The sequence below is a fragment of the Myripristis murdjan genome, chromosome 11 (genome assembly GCF_902150065.1).
Source record: "Myripristis murdjan chromosome 11, fMyrMur1.1, whole genome shotgun sequence".
NCBI lineage: Eukaryota > Metazoa > Chordata > Actinopteri > Holocentriformes > Holocentridae > Myripristis > Myripristis murdjan.
Genome location: NC_043990.1, coordinates 9,410,233 through 9,432,363, shown reverse-complemented (window position 1 = coordinate 9,432,363; position 22,131 = coordinate 9,410,233). Strand labels below are relative to the sequence as shown.

The 22,131-nt window shown below is 40.6% G+C and overlaps 2 protein-coding genes across 3 annotated transcripts; both read right to left on the bottom strand.

Moving 5' to 3' along the window:
- Window positions 1–208: 208 nt before the first annotated feature.
- LOC115368187 (probable C-mannosyltransferase DPY19L4) lies at window positions 209–12,701 on the bottom strand. Its single transcript, XM_030064205.1, has 19 exons — window positions 12,270–12,701; window positions 11,953–12,147; window positions 10,364–10,488; window positions 10,174–10,264; window positions 9,604–9,725; window positions 8,728–8,873; window positions 8,192–8,315; window positions 7,079–7,213; window positions 6,234–6,365; window positions 5,296–5,397; window positions 5,060–5,133; window positions 4,684–4,842; window positions 4,348–4,467; window positions 3,825–3,945; window positions 3,609–3,665; window positions 3,442–3,524; window positions 3,081–3,213; window positions 2,201–2,359; window positions 209–2,090 (listed from the first exon to the last, which is right to left on the bottom strand). The coding sequence occupies exons 1-19, from the start codon at window positions 12,355–12,357 to the stop codon at window positions 1,926–1,928; spliced, it is 2,331 nt and encodes a 776-aa protein (XP_029920065.1). The 5' UTR covers window positions 12,358–12,701; the 3' UTR covers window positions 209–1,925.
- Window positions 12,702–14,456: 1,755 nt separating this feature from the next.
- On the bottom strand, window positions 14,457–20,653 carry LOC115368355 (nucleolar protein dao-5-like). Of its 2 annotated transcripts, none has more exons than XM_030064424.1 (12): window positions 20,323–20,653; window positions 19,147–19,278; window positions 18,959–19,045; window positions 18,616–18,756; window positions 18,196–18,318; window positions 17,700–17,819; window positions 17,473–17,616; window positions 17,208–17,354; window positions 16,772–16,915; window positions 16,034–16,207; window positions 15,595–15,738; window positions 14,457–15,506 (listed from the first exon to the last, which is right to left on the bottom strand). In XM_030064424.1, exons 1-12 carry the CDS (start codon window positions 20,372–20,374, stop codon window positions 15,418–15,420), a joined length of 1,497 nt encoding a protein of 498 aa, XP_029920284.1. In that variant the 5' UTR covers window positions 20,375–20,653; the 3' UTR covers window positions 14,457–15,417. The 2 variants fall into 2 exon arrangements, with proteins under 2 accessions (XP_029920284.1, XP_029920283.1); XM_030064423.1 differs by having other exon boundaries at window positions 17,700–17,822; window positions 20,323–20,652.
- Window positions 20,654–22,131: the final 1,478 nt, after the last annotated feature.

The window sequence follows — 22,131 nt, the reverse complement described above, 5'->3', positions numbered from 1 at the left end:
CCTGCACGTCTGTTTTGTCCTTTATCCTTCAATGTCAAACTAATCAGTGATGATCAGATGACTGGGGATCAATACATACAATAATTTTTACCACTTTAACAACCAATCCATAGGTGAAAGGAGTCTCAAACTCAGCGATCAGCACTTAAAGCAGCTTTGCAAAGAGAGCAAAAAATAAATGCATGAGGGGAAAAAAAGGGGCGACACATTATGGAGTTCATTTATGTATTTATCAACTTATACAATTCATTTGCATCAGTAATTCAATAAAACCTAATTATCATAGCATGGCCGTTTGCAGAGCGACAGTTGGTTAGACTGGCATGCTAGCACCAGTGTAAGACCAAAAAAAAAAAAAAAAAAGGTTAACATTGAGGAGAAATACGGCGTTACGTTTGCAGAACGGAACGAATATTTCAGGTAGGAAAACTGACAGTAACAGTGAGTTCAGAACGGGATGGGCGTGGGCAGCATCTGACCTCTGAGCTAAAGGGATAATTAAGAAGATGGACCGAGTCAAAACTGTCCTTTAGGTCAGAAACCTCCCATCCACCACTTCTCACTATAAGGCATCAAGATGAGGAGGATTTGGAGGACAAAGCAACAAAAAACGAGTAGCTTCAGAACCAGCCTTCACTACCCTGTAAGGCTGAAAGAGGGACGCCACCCAGTTTAAGAGTTCAGATGTTTTTCCTGCTGCCAGGCAAAGTCCGCTGATGGTTTAGGAAAACACTTTCCCACGGCAAGAGGCCTGGGAATTATTACTCAAATCTGAAACGTCACTATGAGAAATATCTAGAGCTCTGAGATATCTACAGGGAGAAGAATGATGTGGGAATAACGGTGCATTTCACAGCCAACAGGAGTTAAAAACGAAGTTAGTTGGGTGTTAAAAAAGTGACTGCACAATCTGAGAGTCCAAAAATCGTCTTCCATTCATGGCATCTGAAGCAGTTTTACACTTTATATCTCATAATATCCCAAGTTTGAGTCGTGATTCTGTCTTGTGACTTTGCGGCTTTTGGGTTGAGCTTTGAAAAAACTGGATTGGACTAAGCTGCACCATGGGAACGATACGTGAATCCTTAACTTTAGTGGCGGTCCTCTCCAACAGGTGAGCCCGGCTCATCCTGGTTGGCCTGTTTCCCTTTTGCACAACACATCACACGTCAGGCAGCATACACGGGGACACCTCACTACCAGAAGTAAAGCCAGAAAAAGCAGCAACCTTAATAAAAAAAAAATAAAAAAAAAAAAACAGCACATACACATGCACTGCATGAGTATTTCTTTTTTGTGAGAACAGAAACATAAAAACAGAGCTGAGAGTGGAACACAGATTTCACATCCACATCTCCTTTCACTTAATGCATGATCCAGAAAAGTAATACAGTACAGTGATCGACGTGGCGTGTTTCAACTTAAAAAGGGCCTATACCATCTACACACTGAGAACAATGTCTAATGCAATAACTTGAAGCTGAATACGATGTGCTCTCTGGTCTCTGTCTGCTCACTCATTCATCTACCAGCCACTGGGAACGGAGGACTAACATTTCCCCTGACACTTTCACTTTGTGAGCAGCAAAATACGATTTCACATGAGAATGAGACCTCTCGGCGACGGCTGATTCACTGCTTAGCGGCTGGCAGATCGGACTCGCTACACAGTCACAATTCACCAGGGCGAGTCAGGTGTGGGCTGGTGTTAAATTCACACCCTGCTGTGCTGCTCGTCCTGCAGCGGTCTTCAGCCAGGACGGGTTTGAAACCACAGCGACTTACGTGATGTGCTTCAAACCCAAATGTGTAAGGCGAGAGACCAAACCGTGCTCATCCAAACCCTGTGAGCACAAAAGATACTGCATTGCATTGTGGGACACCGTGAACAGGGAGTGAGACGGGAGGGGAGGCGCAGGCGGCCGTCAGTACTGGAAGGAGATGACCGAGTTCACTTTGTAGACGTGATACGAGCGGTTCCAGAACACTCTGGTGAAGTAGTTGGTGTACGGCGAGTAGTTCATCTTGATCTCCTGGCAGAATCGTCCGTGCTTGGAGAAGGAGTAGATCTCTCCTCTGTCGTACACGACCTGAACGGGACCAGGGAGAGAACACAAACGTGAAAATTCACTTTTTGATAATTCCTTTTTTTTTCTTTTTAAATCAGCGGTGCTTTGATTCAATGGGCGTCTGCACTCACATGTCCGTTTGAGATGTCCAGCAGGTCTTTGATCCTGCAGCCTTTATTGTGGCTGAGCTCGTTACAAATGGACTCTTCAATGATCACATAGTTTGTTTTGTGAGACGTCAGGATTTTGTAGACATCCTCCGCAGATCTCATCGCATAAACCTGGTAGGTCTGTTTTGGGGGGGGGCGAGATAAAACATACAAAGATATTAAAGATTTTTTTTTTTTTTTTTTTTGCTTTTTATTTTCAACCAGAGGATTTAAAATAAAAAAATAAAAAACCTTACTTCACACCTGTTTGCAGGTAAAGAAATAAATTCATAACAATAATCGATTAATTAATAATTAATAGGAAAAATAAAAAGTTGAAGATGCTAATCAGAAATCAGAAAAGAAAATCATCCAGGTTCAAAACCGTTCATCAACACAGCCATCTCTATTATTTGAATCTTTTACTTCATTTTTTTCTTGTGATGTGAAAAAGTTTTGTTTGCTTAGAGCTCATCAACTCATCAGTGGTGAAAAAAAAATCCAGATTACCAAGGCAGATTACCCAATTTCTCATTATTTAAAAACTTGTGACACTGACATGAATTAATCTGCCCTTCAAGACATGTTGTTATATATGTATTTATATCCGTTCTGAAAACAAAAGGAAAAAGTTAACCATTGTTTGACCGCTAGAATACAGAGGAATCTGTTAAACAATATCAGTTTTATCTGGGACATTATGGTATCTGCTCTAATATGACTGTATCTTGTTTTTATTTTGTGGAATAAACTGCATTTGGACTGCATCGTCAATCAGGCACCAATCATTTTGTAAGATTAGGTGTTGTTTTTTCTCCTCCAAGCGGTGGATGTGTTACTCTCAGCAGTGTCGGGTACTCACGTCCTCACTCCTCCTCAGCAGGTTGATGTCTGAGTAAAGCGGTAAGCTGGTCACAGCCCAGCCGGAGCACAGCTTCACCGTCCCGAGCAGCTGAGGGCTGCCGGCAAACACGGCCGCCATGGGAGCCTGCGTCCTGAGCAGAACAGGGAGGAGACGAAACAAAACAGGTAACACTAAGGACACAAACTAAAAATCACAACACAGTGAAGAATCAAATGATCACTTTGACTTTAAAAATACACCATCCATGCAAGAAAATACAAGGTGCTCAGTTTTACAAAATAAAGAGAGAAATGTGCAATATTTAGAAAAACGTGCCGTTTAAATAACACCTGATAAACACGAGAATTTAACGACTCACTTGATCCAGCTCATCAGCTCGACTGTATCTGGGTCATAAAACTCCTGCAGCTCAGACAACTCCGCTAACACACGAGGGAAGTACTGCCAACAGAGGAGGTCGTGTGAGATCGGCGACGAGATTTTAAAAGTCTCGGTATTTCAAAAGATAAGAGCTGGAAATCTCACCTCCCTCCACAAACTGAAACCGATGATGGTGGGAACCGCCGTGCTCAAAATCAAAGCCTGTCCAGCGACAAATAAACAACTCACAATGACAGACAATATGGATAGCTCAACATTTATAAAAGTAAGTATTAACTTTACATAATGTTACTCTCCTTACAGCCTTATAAAATAAGTCCATGCATGTTTGGATAGAGGAGAGCATGAGAGGCTGCTCACCAGCACTACAGGGTGGATGGACTTGAGCTTCAGCCACCTGAACACAGTCATCCACAGGTCAGGAGAACACACACCAAACGCTGTGAACATGCAAACGTACGGAGTCCACAAGTACTTCATCCTGCAAGAGAAAACAACATTATCAGTGTCCAAGTCAATCAAAACTATTTAACATGATTTCTGTTTCAAAAATACAAGTTCTACAGAAGTGAAAAACAAAAACGTCACAGTTAAGTTTGCTTTTACACAAGCCAGGTCTCTTTACAATCAATCAATTAAATCACTTTATGTTGATGGTTACAGTCAAATTCCTCTTGAAAATGTTTTAGTAAATGGTAAATTAAATGTAACTATAACTTAGTCTTAGGCTCCTTACAGTATCAAAAGTAGAGAATTAGTCTGTGTGTTAAGACAAGTTCAGGTGGTATCATGTATCATATCAGTCTTCTCAATGATTGATAAGTGTTCTTGCTAAAAACACTGTGTATTCCTTTAATGAGACATTATGGTGTGTGTTACCCACCCCTCAAAAACCATGGCCAGGCCTCCAAACAGCAGTGTGTGGAAAACATGATAGATGACCTCAGGCTGCTCTCCTATTCGTCCATCTTCAAGCCTGAGGTTGGTTTTCATTGGCTCACCGCTGTAAAAAGTGAAAACATATTCACATTTTCAGCCAAAAGCCAAAGGGTCACACATTTTGTTTCACCACAGCATCAAAGAAGCACCGCAAATCAGTTGATCTGATAAACAAACCCTCCAACAACTGTCAGATTATTTAGTTGGTGATTATCTTTGAAAATCTTCAGTGCACCCATGAGCAGAAGCACAGTGATGTGTGTTCACTCTGGCTGCTAACCTGAGTCTTCTGTAGATGGTCTGCAAAGTGGACAGCAGGCAGACAAAGAGAACCAGGAAGTAGAAGGGAAGCACCGAGGCCTGGGTCAGTCGCAGGAAAAAGTCCTGGACCGGAGTCTGGAAACTCTCTTGGCACAGGAGGAAGTTGGTGACAAAGTCCCTGATATAGAGGAAAACAAAATGTTGATATCTTATAAGACATTTACACAGAAAATATAGCAGTCAAATAGGGTTAATATGGCTACTGTTTAAAGCCACAGACGTTGCAACAAAATGCCACAATGACCCTAAAAACAAAATTTCTGCATCTTGTTTACACAAGTAAGAAACACATGAAGGTTTCAGTTATAAAGCCAAATGTCATTTCTGTAACTCACGTTGTTGTGTTGAGCCCAAACTTCACTTCAAAGAACTTCAATATGAAGTCACTCTCACTTACAGGTATAAGTTTCTGTAAAAGGGAACATTACTTATTAACAGCAGCCTTGAGAGTCTGCTTTCTCCTCAACAGGAATGTCTGGAATATGACTTCTTTTCCCTACAAATGTTACTCAACACTACTATTAAACAAAAGTAACATCACCTAAAAATTTATTTATAAAGACATTTTTACCTTGACCAAATAGCTGAAGGTGATCCCTGTGGTGAAGACGAGATAAAAATGTAGGAAGAGCTTCATTAGTCTGGCCACTAGGGGACCCATCTTCATGTTTTGCTGGAATGGAAATACAGAAAAAAAAACAGATGATGTTACTCTGCATTTGCACCTCTAACAACCATATCACCGACCTACCGCCTAATGGCTAATTAGAGTTTAACCTGTTAAAATCTACCACATCTATGGTGCACCAGTGTCACCACAAACTAAACACTCACTAGCTCCCATAACGTTTGGACCAGAGGTCTGACATTTTACACAGATGTAGTTAATATTATGTAAAAGGTACATGGTGATTTTTGTAGTTCATCACTTAATATAACTTAATGAAGACAAGAACCAAAAAAGAAAAAACAACAACAACTTTCCTACATGTTTGGGTTGATGTAGTTCAGGTTGTGTTTTAGCTCTGTATAAAATGTAGAGTATTTTCAGAAGCTAGAGGATGTTGCCATTCAAAAGAGTCCTTAAGTTCTTCGGTAATACACATTTTCATTTGGGTAGGCCAAAATAAAGTTAATCCAAAAAATTTATTAATTATTTCGGGGTTTCAAGGCGTTAAAGGACGTCACAGATTAAAGACCGGTCGCTTCATCAGGGTAGCCATGTGTTGAGACTCGTTTTATGATGTTTTATCAAATGACACCACTCTATTTAATGTATTTTCATTCACAGAGGGGTTGCCTTGGTCTTTATGGCATATTGAGTTGCTTTTTGTCTGTTTGTTTGAGTCAGGAATGTATAAAAGTCAATTTCCAGAAACTATACAAACAGTCCTGGTGTAATAAACCTTGCCCATCTGGTATTTCATGTAGGTTAAAACAAATACTAATGATAAATGCAAATGTAATTTATCTCAGCTGCTTTGGACGTGAGGGAGAAGCTAACTCTACCTGGAAGTACCTCGCGAGCACTGAGCTTATCAAGAGGCTGAGCAGAGGGGAGCTGAGCAGCGCCGGGTTCTGAAACTGGAACAGGTAGGCCAGGAACAAGGAGCTGAGGTACACCTTGTGAATGTCAGCCATCTGTGCATCCACACACAGAGAGAGAGAGAGAGAGAGAGAGAGAGAGAAAAGGAAAGACAAGGTTTCCATAATGATAATCCCATGCACAACAAGGCATTTGAAGTTTCAAGATACTGTTGGAAATGTCCTTGATACAGTTAATTAAAATCCCACCGACACACTACAACTGCACCACCGACCAATAAAAAAAAATCACATTTTTTTTAATTGCCCAGTGGCTTCGGGTGTGACAGGCTAAAATACAATCATTATTTTTTTTTACTATCTAAATGTTATTAATATTCACATCCTTGTTTTTGAACTGTTAAATAATAATGAACTGTTGGAAATGTCTGTACACATCAGCACTGCATCACTCATTTACTTACAGATACTTTTTACTCCCTCAAACATCGTACAAAACTCATATTTCACCAGTCAACTGAATGAAAAACTCACACAACAAACAGATTTGAGCGTGAAGAGATACCACTGAGGCTTCAGAGTGTGCAGATTTTCATTGCAACCAAATGCAAAATCAGCTCACTTCACTTACTGCCTTCCTCCTGTGTGTCTGAAGGTGTGTTTATGATTGAAACCCCATGATGGTGTAGAAGGTGTAACATGGTGTAAGAGCTATAAAACACATCACTCTGTGCCTCAATGGGAGGAACAAAACTCCAATCCCACATTGGGCCTTTACCACGAACACACACACTGCGGGGGCGGGTTACCTTGCGGGACGGCACCAGGTCGAAAGAGTCGAGCAGGAAAAGACACAGGCCCTGGATAAAGAGCACGTAGTGGCTGTGCTCCCAAACCAGGAGGAAGGTGAAGGTGGTGGCACTCATGGTGAGATAGCAGAACATCTGGAGAGAAAAACAACATATCAGTGTATGGAAATGCAGGGTTTCCTCTGAACGTTCAAACAACTGATGCTTTCATAATGAAATAATTTTATTATAAAGAAACGATATAAAGAAAAGATGCAGAGGCATACAAAGAAAAATGATAAAGGAGTGGATTCACAGACTGGGAAATAAAGCTCTTTGGTTAATTTACCATTATGTGACAGTAACACTGGACGTAATTTCCAACTTTCCGCCCGGTGTGAAAATGAGTTAAAGGGCCCGTGGTCATGAGAAGAGGGAAATGGGAACTCTCTGATTCCCAAGTACAAAAAAATCCATGAGTGGCCCTCAAACTTTAAGAAACTCTGGGCTTTATCAAGGCTCTTGGTTTATCTAAGATGTGGTTCTGCAGACTGTTAAACTACAATTATAGTGAAGTAAAGAACAACAAATTGAAACTATTTACTTGGATTTTCTAGTCCTTGTTTGTATAGACATGCATTAAAGAAAATACTGCAGGCACTGACACTTTGAAGGTTCATGTGCTCTATAGGCTAATGGTAAAACCGAACAGCAAATCAGTGTACTCCACATCATGTTTCCATTTCACGTAGCCTAACCTTGTGATGTTATGCAAGTATTTGCAGCGACTCTTGCAGGGAAACTATCTATTTCATTCTGACCTCAACCGTTTGAACAGTGGGAAGGAGGAAGTTCCAAGTCAGAAACTTCCTGCTTTGCACTTCTCATGAACACAGAGTAAACCTCTACCAAACACTAAACACATGAAAAGCAAAAAAAAATAAAATGGATACACAAGAACAAGTTGTTAAAAAGCGGATGTGAAAAAAAGGTTTCTATTTCAGTAACAATGAATTGCTTGCAATGATCAAAATAGCAGCTGTGTATTGCTTGTAACACTGTGTTAATGTTATCCTCTGATCTGTGTCATCTATTGAGAAACTACTTCACTTTAATGAAACACATGACCCAAACCTCAGTAGCAGAGTTGATTTTGTTACTCAGGAATCCAGTCAAAGCTGCCACTTGACAGGAGAAGTAAGGCAGAGCCCAGTTGTCCCGTAGAGGAATGGCATGTTCCACTTTGGTTGTATCTGGTCTGGGGAGAGAAATGAGAAATGATCATTTGGAAAAGTCCCTTTAAAAAAACACAGGAGAAGAACAGAAATAAAATATGTGACCTTAAGAAATGGGAGGTATTTCTATGCTTAGCCCTTGTGTGATATTCAGATTTTTCTTTTTTCAAACTAGAGATTAAATCTTGTTTCTTTTAAAAGCCACTTTAAGACATTTCTGCGGCATTAGAGGGTATAGTGACAGAGATAAAAACAACTGAGTGTGGAACGACACATGACAAAGTTCATAAGCAAGGCTGGAAACAATAATGTCACAGCTCATGGTATGTGCCTCATCCTGCTGAGCTTCCACCTGAAACTAATCAAAAATACGATAACACACAAAACACGGCCTGACTGGTAATATGAAAAACAGGATGACAGGATTAGACTCACCTATTGATAACATACCAGGCCACAGCCAGCATGCCAGCCACCCAGGTGCCACTCATCACCCAGCTGGACACGAAAAGGGCCGTGACGTAGACTGCCTGGAGGCCAAACACGGCCCCGATGTAGAAATATATCGGCTCCATCAAGTCCTGAAGGCACAGAGACAGAAACAGTTTTAAACACACAGCCACACGGCCTCCATTTTTTAATCAAATAACTGTCTTCTTACAAATATATTACCAAAGACTAAGCTTACAGCTGCGTCAAGAAGTCTGGTAGTAGAGCTCCCATCTGTGTGCAGTGGTTATTTACTTTGCACAGGGCATGGTGGTGCTTTATTACAGCATATTTCCAGTGTATAGTACACATTAGTTTACCATCAGCATTAACTATTAGCACATATATGGCATGCATAATGTCCTGTTAATATATAAGAAAGCAAAGTACTTTCATTTTTTTTTTTAGCTTTTCACACACAAAACACAAACTACAAAACAAAATTCCCCAAGGCCCATACCAACAAAATCAAAAACAAATGCAAACACAAAGACTAAATGACTACAGTTCCAAAAAGAAGGGGGAAAAAAACACATAAGGTCCTAAAATTCAAAACAGACGGTAAGAGTGAGCCCAGACAGATTTGATAGAAAACATCTCCTACAGCTCGTCAATCAAGGCCTTCCACAACACAATGCTGGAAGCTCTGGCTCAATGCACGTGTGCTACTGACAACTTCATCAATACAGGACAGGACAGTAAATCAATCGTTTTCCTGACAGGGGTTAAACCTGCGAGAAGAATTTTAGCCTTTGTCAAACAGAAGATAATATTCCTGCTTGTTCAGCATACACCGAGCCCCCTGCACGGTGCTGGACTGACCTGACTTCCTGTGACTCTGTAAATGAAGCTGGTGATGAGCTCCGGATACAGAGACAGACGCTCCACTGCGTTGATGGTCTGACCCGAAACAGTCCGGTTATCTATTGTCAGCTCATAAAACCCTGGGAAACATAAAATAGACAGACGTAAGAACAGAGACAGGCGACCACTTCACAGTAAGACCACCTTTATGAAGGGTTCATAATTAAGTTATTAATTAGGTTTATAAATCATTAATAAACAAGTTATAAAACTGTTTTCAAGGATCCAAGGACGGCTGACTGATGACTGATCTGAGATTTAACAGAACAGATGCAGTGCAGCAGGAACTTGATCTCGCCAAATAGTGACCCTGCACTGATGTATGAAAACTGTGTTATAATTTGTTTGTTAATGATTTATAAACCTACATAATATGCTAATTATAAACCCTTTATAAGGGCGGTCTTACTGTAAAGTGGTACTGGAGATGGTTAGAAAAGAAGAGGGAATGGCATTCAATGTACTAAATTTCAAAATGCAATAAGCGAGCTATTCCGTTTTCACAAGATGCAAGAAAAATGAATTCACCTCTTTCGAAAGATGGTGCCGTCAGCATGCGCTTATAGTAGTAATAATAGAGCCCACTGCCTCCCTGGAAGGTGATTTCACGCTCCAGCTCCTAAAACACAACACATAAACACAATGAACACTAGCAATGATCCACCGAGTTGATCTACGCGAGAGATTTAGGCCAGACGAAGGCGAACTAGCGACCCACCTGTCTACTCGAAAACCAGAACTTCCTGTCGTGGTAGGTGGAAAGGTAGATTGCATAAAGCATGCCACACGCGACCGCTGCCAGGCACCCGAAGAACAGCTTCACCAAACGCTGGAGGAAAACCGCTGAGGGGAGGGGAGGGGAGACAACGGTTAACGGATCTGTCAAAATCCACTTTACACTTCTACAAACCACGACTCTAACTATAAGAGCTGTTTGCTTGCCTGTTTGGACAGTTATTAGAGGAATAATAAAAAATGCCCTAATACTCGAGGTTGGAAAAAATGTATCGCAATTCTTTTTTACTTTTTTTGGGGGGGGTATCATATGAAACAACTCATTGGTACCATGCATGTCACACTGGGTTGTCAGCAAGGTGGAATAAATATCGCTCCAACGTTCGGCTACATTTTGGTGAAGGGAAAACCTGGTGTAGCTGTTTCCAGCAGGGTCCCTTGACCTGTGACCTGCGGATCTGTGAATGAAAATGGGCTCTCTGGGCAGCCACGGCTCTCCTCTTTGCAGACATGCCCACCTTACGCTGATCCCATGCAGTTTGGGCCACAAACCTTGCAGTCCACTCTGTTCTTTTTTTGGTCTGTTGTAAAACGGTGTGTTTGTGTAGACTGGGGCCTAAACAGTCTCGGCGTTGCATCGATCGGCTTTGAATCGGCCACATTTGAAACATGACATATAAAATGCCCCGTTGTGACCTCTAGGACAATCACAGCCTCATCAGGGTATATGCAGGAATCTTGAAGTTAATTTTAATACCTTTTTAAGACTTTTTCAAGACCTTCTCAATATTTTTTTAATACCTCACCAGACTATAGACTATAGACCACTATGATACACTATGATACTATGATAGTGTACTTTGTGCTTCTGAATTTCCACCCGGCCGCTCGCTCTGGCGCTCTCAGAGACAACTTACAAACGCACCCACAATAGCCTAGTTTTTTATGTACCTGTTCATCTTTGTTTTTTTTTTAATAAAAATGAATAAATTCACACACGTTTACGATGTTTTTGGGACTGAAACTCTTGGACAGCTAATTCAGAAAAAACACTTTCAAAATTTACGACTTTATAAAAAAAATACCCTGGCATGCATAAAAATAGTTCAGGACCCGTAAGTTGGCTTTTAATTCCAATTTTGAAGTGATTTTTCCACTGGGACCCTGGTATGAAAAGATATTTTGGTTTGTATTAAGTGTCTAGATGTCACACTTTAACATTTACTATTTGATTAAAAACAGTGAGCTAAAAACATCAGGACCCCTGGAAGCCCCTCAAGGACACCTGGAGGTCCCCGAAACCCACTTTGAACACCACCGCATTGGAAAACCGTTTTTTGAAACAGTAAGAAAAAGTCGTGATAAGACTTTTTCAAGATCTTAATTTTCCCAAAATTGATTTATCACCTTTTAATACTTTTCAAGACCCCGCGGATACCCTGCTCATGAACCTTTACATCCACAAACTAGGGGATAAGTCAAAAATCAAAAACACAATGAATCAATATCAAATTGCAATACACATCAAGTACAGTGATAGCATCAGGAGATAAATGAATCATCCCAGGCCTCACTTACAATTAGAGATGCCCCTGGGTGTTTTGACAGGCGACTCGTGGCTGTCCACTCCCTCTGCTTCCTCCTCCTTCTCCTGGGCTTCCTGCTCCTTCACTCCATCCTCATCTTGGAGCTCCTTGCCCTCCGTCCCATCAGGAGCAGCACTCCCCTCGTCCTCTGTGTGCTCCCCCTCTGGACCCTCACCCCCAGCTGCTCCAATCGGCCAAAAACAGAACAAATCAGACACACATGCGGAGCTGCACTGGTGTCACTGGGTTCAATGGGCTGTTTTAACCAGACCCCCCTGTTAGTTAGCTGCTAGCCAGACTTACGTGCCGTGTGAGAGTCAGGTTCACCCCGGAGCCGCTCGGCTGTCTCGGCCTCCACAGTCGCTGATATCCGGCATCTTAACTCGGTCATGACGGGAAAGATTAAACCGAAAGGAGTCGCCTCGTTTGATTATTCAACAGCATGCTAGCTGTGAGTTTGCTAAGCCTGAGTGCCTTGAAGCGGGAGCCTCGGTGTGATGGGAAGTCCCACACACGCACACACACACACACACAGAGAGAGAGAGAGAGAGAGAGGGAGAGAGAGAGAGAGAGAGCAAAGTCAGACAAGTCAAGCCGGAGCCAAACACCACTCGGTTTAGTGATTTAAAGCCCCAACTTCGTCGTTTAGCTGCAGTTTTAAAGGTGCTCCGTGCCTGTGTTTGGCTCTGCTGTGCCGGAGGACCGGAGACGACGACACCGCTGGGCCGAGACCGTCAGACCGGGGCAAGGCGGAAGTGGCGATGGCGACCAAAAAAAAAAAAAAGCAGCGAAGAAGAAATCCAAAATGAAAACACAGTGGTGACCCTGCAGCCGGATGCTGCGATCGAAACATCATGTTTTATTATTTACCCAAAGATGACGATGCATGTTTTATGAATTTACCCAAAGATAATAATGCATCTCTAATAATTTACCCAAAGATGATGATGCATTTTTTTTATTCATTTACCCAAAGATAATAATGCGTCTCTAATAATTTACCCAAAGATAATGATGCATTTTTTTTATTCATTTACCCAAAGATAATAATGCATCTCTAATAATTTACCCAAAGATGATGATGCATCTCTAATCATTTACCCAAAGATGATGATGCATTTTTTTATTCATTTACCCAAAGATAACAATGCATTTCTAATAATTTACCCAAAGATGATGATGCATTTTTTTATGTATCTACCCAGAGATGATTATGCATCTCTAATAATTTATTTAAAGATGATCATGCATTTTTTATGTATTTACCCAGAGATGATTATGCATCTCTAATAATTTATCCCATGATAATGCTTTTTTTTTTTATTAATTTACCCAAACATGATAATGCTTTTTAAAAATTAATTTACCCAAAGATAGGTTATTTTTATTAATATACCCAAAGATGATGATGCATTTTTTATTAATTTACCCAAAGATGATTATGCATGTCTGATAATTTACCCAAAGATGATGATGCATTTTTTTTTTTATTAATTTACCCAAACATAATGCTTTTTTAAAATTAATTTACCCAGTTTTTTTTTTTTATTAATTTACCCAAAGATGATGATGCATCTCTAATAATTTACCCAATGATGCATTTTTTTATTAGTTTACCCAAAGATAATAATGCATCTCTAATAATTTATTCAAAGATGATAATGCATTTTTTTTAATTTACCCAAAGATGATTATGCATCTCTAACAATTTACCCAAAGATGATGCTTTTTTTTATTATTATTATTAATTTACCCAAAGATGATTATGCATCTCTAGTAATTTACCCAAAGATGATAATGCTTTTTAAATTAATTTAGATACTCCTGTTACCTTCAAATTTGCCAGCTTTTTTTACAAGTCGGGGGCCAATCTGACCCCAGGATTTCAAACCTCCAGAAAATTATTATAAGAACCCAATAATAAATAGCTCTTCAACTAAAAAAAAAATCTCCCCTCATACATTAAAGTTCTTGTGGGATTCATGTTTTTTTTTCCTCCCAAATGTCACACTGATCAGTGGTTCTCACACTGCTATAGGTGTGGTTATGTTTGGAAGTTTTTTGAAATTATAATAATTATATAAGTATCATCCAAGACAACTAAGGCAAGCAGCATGTGATGATAAATTATCCAGAAAAATCTTGTTATTACTTGTAGAAATGGCAGTCCAAACAGCAACAGCAGCATCAGTAGGCCATAAGGAGATGCATTTCATCAGCTTGTTGGTGTGTGTGAGGTTCTGTGCATGTTCATACACACGTTTAAAATAGATTTAGGGATAATATGGGTAGGACAAAGTCAGTTTGCAGGTAAAGCAGTGATAAAGAGGATAAAGACCAATAAAAGTGTCTGACACCAGGAGGTGAGACGTGAGCCAGGGCGGCGGGCAGCACCTGCTGGATTTAAAGCATTAAACGATCTCATTTCATTATGACGTGCTAATTAGGCCTTTAACTAGACTCTAATGACAGAAAGTGAGAGGCTTTGTGTTTTTCATGACTTTTTTGTTTTATTTTCCGCTGTAGCCAGGAAACTTTGTGATGAGAGATAACATCCAGCATCACTGCGTCAGCTCTGAAAACAGTTGTCTGCTGTAGAAACAGGAACGTGGCAGCAGTGGTGGTGGTCTGGTTTTACATATATTAGCGTGAACTCTGTAATAACAACACAAGCTGCATATATAACATGGACCAAACAGTGTGAAATTATACAGTCAGCCCTTTCACTGACTGTCTTTAAGAAAAGCAACTCATCTTGTTCACTTAGCAGGTTAAAAAAATGAATACATGAATGAGTGAATGAATGAATTCCACATGCAAGTTTGGTCGGATAAAAAAGAAGATCCTACTAGAAAATACCCAGGATGCCGAATGACGGCCAGAATTGTGTGCAGAGCAGGAAGGCATTCAGAGTGTCTGTCCCGGGCCAGGAAACTGCAGTGAATCTTTTCAGTGGAGACTTATCACGTATAAATTTCACAACCTAAATTCTTACGTTAACATCTTAATTTAAAAGCAATTCAACTTTTTACACCTGCATGCTGAGCGTAGTTTTTTCTTCAAATTGAAGAAAAAATCTAAACTTAAGATGTGCACAAAATTAGACTTTTTTTGCAAAACAATAATATAATGATAATTTAAAAAAAGAGTAAAACATAAGCCACTTACACAAACAATGGTAAAACAATAAAACTGCATCACTGACTGTGTGCATACAACTCTTTAGGAAATTGCCAAAATTTGGTCTTCAAAGTAAGAATAATAAAAATACTGACACCTAAAATGAAAAACGTCTGTAGAAACACACTCCGTAAACACTTTCAGTGAAGTGGAAGTGTGATTTTTGGACATGACTTGGAGAATCTTCCAGTGCTTAAGGCCAAATTTTCTCGGAGTGGATTTACAAAATCCCAGCCTGGACAGTGAAAGGTGACGAAAAGGATGCAAGACTTCACGCCTCTTCCGATATCGACTCCTCTGGCGATTCGTCGGGGACCTCCGAGTCTGCCGTCTTCATCGCTTCATCGGCGGGTTTTTCATCTTCAGAGAATAAAAGAACAACAAGAGTGAACCTTCATGCTGAAATGTCATTACTGCATTTATCACGACACGAAAACGCGTCTCATACCTGCACTGGTTTTGTTTCGGCATCCCGCTCGCTGGGTTTCTTCGACATCGCATCTCTCCAGTATCACTCTCAGGATTTTGTCCATTTGTGGGATTTTAGCTGCTTTGATTAAGGGCTCGTCGTCTGAACTGTCACCCGAGGACCCTGGCCACACAAAACACCACATGGGACATTATTATGTGACTAAAATTTATTGAAAATACCCTGGCATGCATAAAAATAGTTCAAGACCTCTAAGTTGGCTTTTAATTCCAATTTTGAAGTGAATTTTCCACTGGGACCCTGGTATGAACAGTGAGATAAAAACATCAGGACCCCTGGAAGCCCCTCAAGGACACCTGGAGGTCCCCGAAACCCACTTTGAACATTTTTTGAAACAGTAAGAAAGTATTTGTTTTGATCAAATACACGTTTCGATTTGAGGTGCTTTGTCTGTCACCTTTAGCGGCCTTTGTCTTTCTTGGCTGTTTTTTAGCAGAAGCTGCCGTCCTGCTTGTTGAGGCAGGAGTCTTCTTCTTCTTGGGAGTCGTAGTCCTCTTCTTAGGGGTTGTAGGCGTCTTCTTCACGAGATTAATCAGGGGTTCGTCATCTGAGCTCCTTTCATCAGACGACACTGACAAACAAACGTCACAAAATGTCAAAAAAATGTCAAAAAAATGTGTGGGGGAGATTTTCAGCGAAATTCTCCATCACTTTGGGCAAAATAGAGGTTCGATGCCGTTTTCACCTCTGTACGTCCACTGGTTTGGTTCCTAGGGGTAGCGTTTTGTGTTAGCTTAGCATAAACACTTAAAGTCTATAGGAGTCGTTAGCCTAGCTCCGTCAATGTGAAATAACTTGCCACTACAGCAACTTTGAACCTGTCTTTTTTGCACAGTGTATCATGTGGATTTGAGCCACTGGACGTTCGGAGGTGAAAACTGTATCGAACATCTTGTCTCAGTCTGAATGAGTCAGAGAAAGGGGTATTTCGCTCAAAACATTGGAGTATTCCTTTACTGTCTTAAACATATCACTGTCACACCTTTTGCCAAATTATGTTACATGCTCAAACATCCTTGTGATCCATAAATGACTTTTAAAACAGTATTTTGGTGGCAAGAGGAATACATGCTTCATTCATGCTTCTTATACGGTATAAAAAGGAAAATAACATTAAATCTTAAAGTGTCAGTACCTCGTTTCTTTCTTGCCTTGCTGGTTCGTGACACAGCCTTCTTCTTCGTTTTCTCCGAGCTCTTCCTCTCAGGTTTACCTCGCTTGCTGATCAGGTTCGCCAAGGGCACGTCATCGTCCGAGCTGTCATCTGAGGACGATGGCTCTACCATCATGCAAAAGGTTAATACCTGAATTAATTTAGATTTCGTGAATTATTCCATTCTAGTGCTTATTTAAACAGGAAAGATTCAAAATCTCATTTCCTAGAAAGTCCTGGCCGAGATGGATTAAAACATTAAAAAGTAAAAAACGGAAAAATGAAAACAGACAGTAAATCACATCAAGACGTGACTGCGTGCCAAACTAAAATTAAGTTTAGGCTACAAAACAAGTACATGAATTATAACATTATTATCTCGTTATTCGATGGAACGCTGTATTCATGTGCTCACTACCTTTTAGGGATCTGTTTTTAGGTTTTGGTCTTGTTGTCCTGCTGTTTGTTGAAGCCGTTTCTTCTGAAAGACCCTTCGTCCACTTCCTCTTCTTTTTTATCAGCGGCTCATCATCCGAGCTCACACCGGAGGACTCTACATATTGAACTAGAACAAACAACAAGAGTTCATTTTGCAGAGAAAATACATTTTTGACACATGGGCTGTGAGGAAAACATTTTAATACACAGAAGATTAATGGAGATATTTAGAATTTCTCACCTACCTTTTTTGCTTGCAGCTTTCCTTTTGCTTTTCTTCACCGGAGTTTCTCTTCTGGACGGCGCTCCAGACGACTTTGTCTTTTGCGACTTAAGTTTCCTGGCAAGTTTGCTCAAAGGCTCATCGTCAGAGCTGCCACCATCATCCACTGATCAAGAGAGGAGGCAAAGAGTCACAAATACAGTTTTTCTGCCGAGGCATGGAGCACTTAGAGAGAAGAATTTATCTCACCTTTCCTGTCTGTACCATCAGATCTTCCTGTGGGAGGGGAGACGGCCTTCTTCGCAGCTTTGGAGGCCATTTTTATCAAAGGCTCGTCATCAGAGCTGTCATCTTTCTCCAAATCGGAAACTACTGAATGACAGAAAAAAAAAGTTAAAGCTATCGACAGCAGACACAAATGCAATGATAAAGGTGATCATAGAAAACCAAAAGCCACATTATTCACGTGCAAACCTGAGGAGTAAATCTGCTGACATTCAGACTCACTCACAGTCTGGAGCCACATACTAAATGAAGAGTAAACCTACCAGTGATATAATATGATAAGTATCAGGAATTAGTCATGCAGCTTTGTAATTATCCGGGAAAAATGACACCCAGGCAGACTCGGAAATCGCGAAAGCTACAAATAAAATTGTGGCATACTCAAATCTGAAGCTTTTAATGATGTGCAACATGTTTACATCTGACTGTGGTGCGGGGTAGCACTGCGATGAGGTTTCACCTTCGGTCTTTTTACTCCTGGGGCTGCCTTTGCTGCTCGTTTTTCTGGTTTTATTAGTTTTGCTCTCATTTGCTGGAGACGCATTCCTCTTCTTCGTCAAGGTTTCTTCACCCGGTGTGTCGTCTGACGTTTGCAACACAGAGAGGAAACAGTCATAAAAGTTAAGCACGGAAAACATGAGGCAGTGGGGAGGCCAGAACGTCCTGTCACAGGTTCAATTCCATGCACATCCATGGAAAAGCCAGGCGTCCATTCCACCCATACCTGCTGCTTACACACACATCAGTCACGAAAATAAATATATTATCACCCAGTAAAATGTAAATTCTTCAGCAGACAGACAATATCGTGCTTCATCATTAACTCTGTTTTGTTTTGGAGTTTGTTTTTTATTATTATTTATTATTATTTAATGCCCACCATCGTCTTTTGTCACAGCAGGCTTCGCACTGAGTGCAGGACTTTCGGTCTTCTCATCTTTTGGCTTTTTGAGTAATTTCACCAGAGGCACATCATCATCATCATCATCATCATTGTCAGAGCTGTCACGACCAGAAGGATCTAAGACACAAAATAGTATACATTCATATTCTGCCGAGAGAAATTATATATAACATTTTGCCAGTGTAGTTTACAGTTATTTTTAGTTCCTTTTATTGACAGTTTAGCTTGGCTTTAACTGATGAAAACTGCCACACAGATTTCCTTTTTCATGGTGTACTGGTTTTACAAAATTCAGTAGAAACAGTATTGTTATTCATACCATTAGAACTGCCTGAATTGTTTTCTTTCTTCGCCGGTTTCGTTTTCATCTTCACCAGCGGCACGTCGTCTGAGCTGTCGTCCAAACCTTGCAACAGAGGACATCCGCACGCAAAAATCAACGTTGGTTTGCACTGAAATCCAACCACATTTATTTAAATTTTTTTTCTCCTCATCTTTTGTCCTCACCACTCTTGTCTTTCCCAGCAGTGCTGTTGGAGCCGGGGGTCGGGCCGCGCGTGCCGCCACACAGTTTATCATCGCTCTGCGGCTTCTTCAGCATCTTGGAGAGCGGCACATCGTCATCGGAGCTGTCCTGACCTGAGAGACCGGAAAAACAACACACACAACATACATGAACACCACTATAGTTACCTCCATCACATGAAGCTGAGTTCACCGTTCGGCCACTTTAGAGACAAAACACCACATTTTTAACTCCACCTGGAGGAAATAACTCATTATACACATACTGCAATACTGGTAGATAACACGTAAAGACTGGAGGGGAAGGGGTGATTCCATGAGGCTGGATCAAGTCTGACAGTTCCTGAATTCCCAGTACCGGGCGTCAGGTTCTGTCGACGGTCTTGGTCTCATGGTTTCACACTAACTCTGAACCTCGGTCAGAGCGTGTGTTCTTCAGGTTAGGATATTTTCCACTGCTGTTTAACTGTTAATACTTCTGTTGAAAGTGTTCATATTCCTATCTTTTTATAATCCTTGTTCATAGTGTCTATATTGCTTACTGCTATTTATCATGTGTATACTGTATATTTCTTCTAAATTTGCACATTGACCTACCTCTATGCACATTTTATACACCCATGCACACGGTTTTTTCTGTTTTTTTTTTTGTTGCACATTGCTTTTTGCACACTGGGTTATACTTAGGTTATTCTGTTGTTAGGTTATTCTTATTCTGTTATACTTAGATCTTATTCTTTATTTCTATTTTTTTTTTTATTTACTTAATCTGTAATCTGTGGATACTGCTGAAGAAAATGTGAATTTCCTGCGGGATGAATAAAGTATCTACCTACCTACCCACATTGCACGACGCTCCATGAACCTTTAGGTGTTTAGTTTGAGCTTTATTTACTAAACTAGACAACAAACAAAAAGCCTCCACAGCACACCATCACACCTGTCTCCCTGCAGGCTAAAACACAGGGTCTATCAGTCATTAGTGCTGTCTCTCTGTTTGAAGACTATTTAAACTAGTCCACATTAAATAATCCACCACACATCATGGACACAGGGTTTATTTTAGGGTGTGATTAGCCTGCTGTCCCTCTCGCAGCACAGTGTGAGTTATTTCCAGATGTGTGCAGCCTAACCCTGACCCTAACCCGGCTCTGTCACCTGATGAGTCGTGTATGAAGTTGGAGGGCACGCTGGTTGTGCTGCAGTCCATGTTGTTGTCCTCATCCACAGAGAGCACGGAGCTAGCCCGCCGCTAACAGCAGCTAGCCGGCGTGTCTTCACTGGCCTGCCGTGTTGTTTAAAGTCTGCAAACCAGCCGACCAGCTGCTAAAAACATCACGCCGCGGGGCGAGGAGCGGCAAACACTTCTCAGCACATTTTCCTCTCTTTTTTTAATGTTTTATTTGCTCGTCCCTTTCGGTCCTGTCCACTCGGTCTGTTTCGTTTTACGCTCTGGCCGTTCCTTTTGGCGCTCCGTCGAGGTTTGATGACGTTCGCCGCCGTCATTGGCTCACGGATCAAAACATGACGCGGCGGGACGCGCTCACGTGGTGGGGGACACGTGGGGCCGTGGGAAGATCTTCGTAACGTGAGAATTAACAACATTTGCTCCCGTTTCTCTGTTTTCTGTAGAGATGCTGTGTGTGGTTGCCGTGTTTACGGTCACAAAGATGATCATGCATCTTCCTCATTAATTTAATTCCGCATTCCACATGCACAAATGCAAATTTACAAACAAACAAACAAACAAAATCAATTCTTTGTACTGATGAGAGAAATGGAGCAGTGCATGTGAACCGTTTCTTCCTCACAAAACAGAAAAGCTATCAAAAAAAAAAATGCATGTATGTGATGTTTTCAAAGGTTTTAAGTGAGTTTATTCTCACACACTGGCGTTTTTATTTTTCCATTTAATTTATTTTTATTCCTTATCTTTTCTTCCCTTCTCTTTTTCGCCAGGTTTGTTTTATTTTTGCTGTATTTTTCTCTTTTACACTATTGTTTTATTGTGTTAATGCTTCATCTATTTATATTCATGCTTCATCATACACTACTCACAAAAAGTTATTGATATTCGGCTTTCGGGTGAAATTTCAGGATGAACCTAAAATGCATTATAACCTTTACAGGTGAACTTAATGCAACCTTCTGTAAACTTTTGAATGCACATGTCCAACTGTTCAGTGTTTCAGTACTTTTTGCACAAGTTGCTGTTCTCTAACAAGGAGTTTAACGGCAAAATTCACATCAGGTGTTTGATGCTCCAGCTCATCGAGGTCGTATCATTAGGGAACGGCTGCTGGAGACTGGGGTACCTCAAATGGAGTGGCCTGCACTTTCTCCAGACCTGAATCCCATAGAAAACCTATGGGATCAGCTGAGTCGCCGTGTAGAGGCTCGGAGCTCTGTACCCCAGAACCTCAATGTCCTGAGGGCCGCCCTTCAAGAAGAGTGGGATGCCATGCCTCAGCAGACAATAAGTCGACTTGTGAACAGCATGAGACGTCGTTGTCAAGCTGTAATTGATGCTCAAGGGCACATGACAAGTTATTGACACTGACATTTTTTGTTGTGGTATATCCACCACTGTTGTTGGCTTTTGTTTCAAGAAATTGTTTGAGATGAGGAAATCACCAGTGCATGCTTCTACTTAAATGCCCTACTTTCATGATATAATATCACTGTAGCGTGAACATTTTACATTTTCCATAAATTTCACCCAAAAGCCAAATATCCCTAACTTTTTGTGAGTAGTGTATATTCATGCTTCATCATCTATAGAGACAGACATAAATGTTTGTGTGTGTGTTTATGTGTATAGTGGTATTCTCTTTTTTATTCCTTTAATTCCTTCATCAGAATCAGACATACTTTACTGATCATTCCTTTAATTCCTTGTTCAACTCCCTGACATTAAGATCCCTCATCGGTTATATTCTAGTGTTATTTTCTTTAATTTAAAAAAAT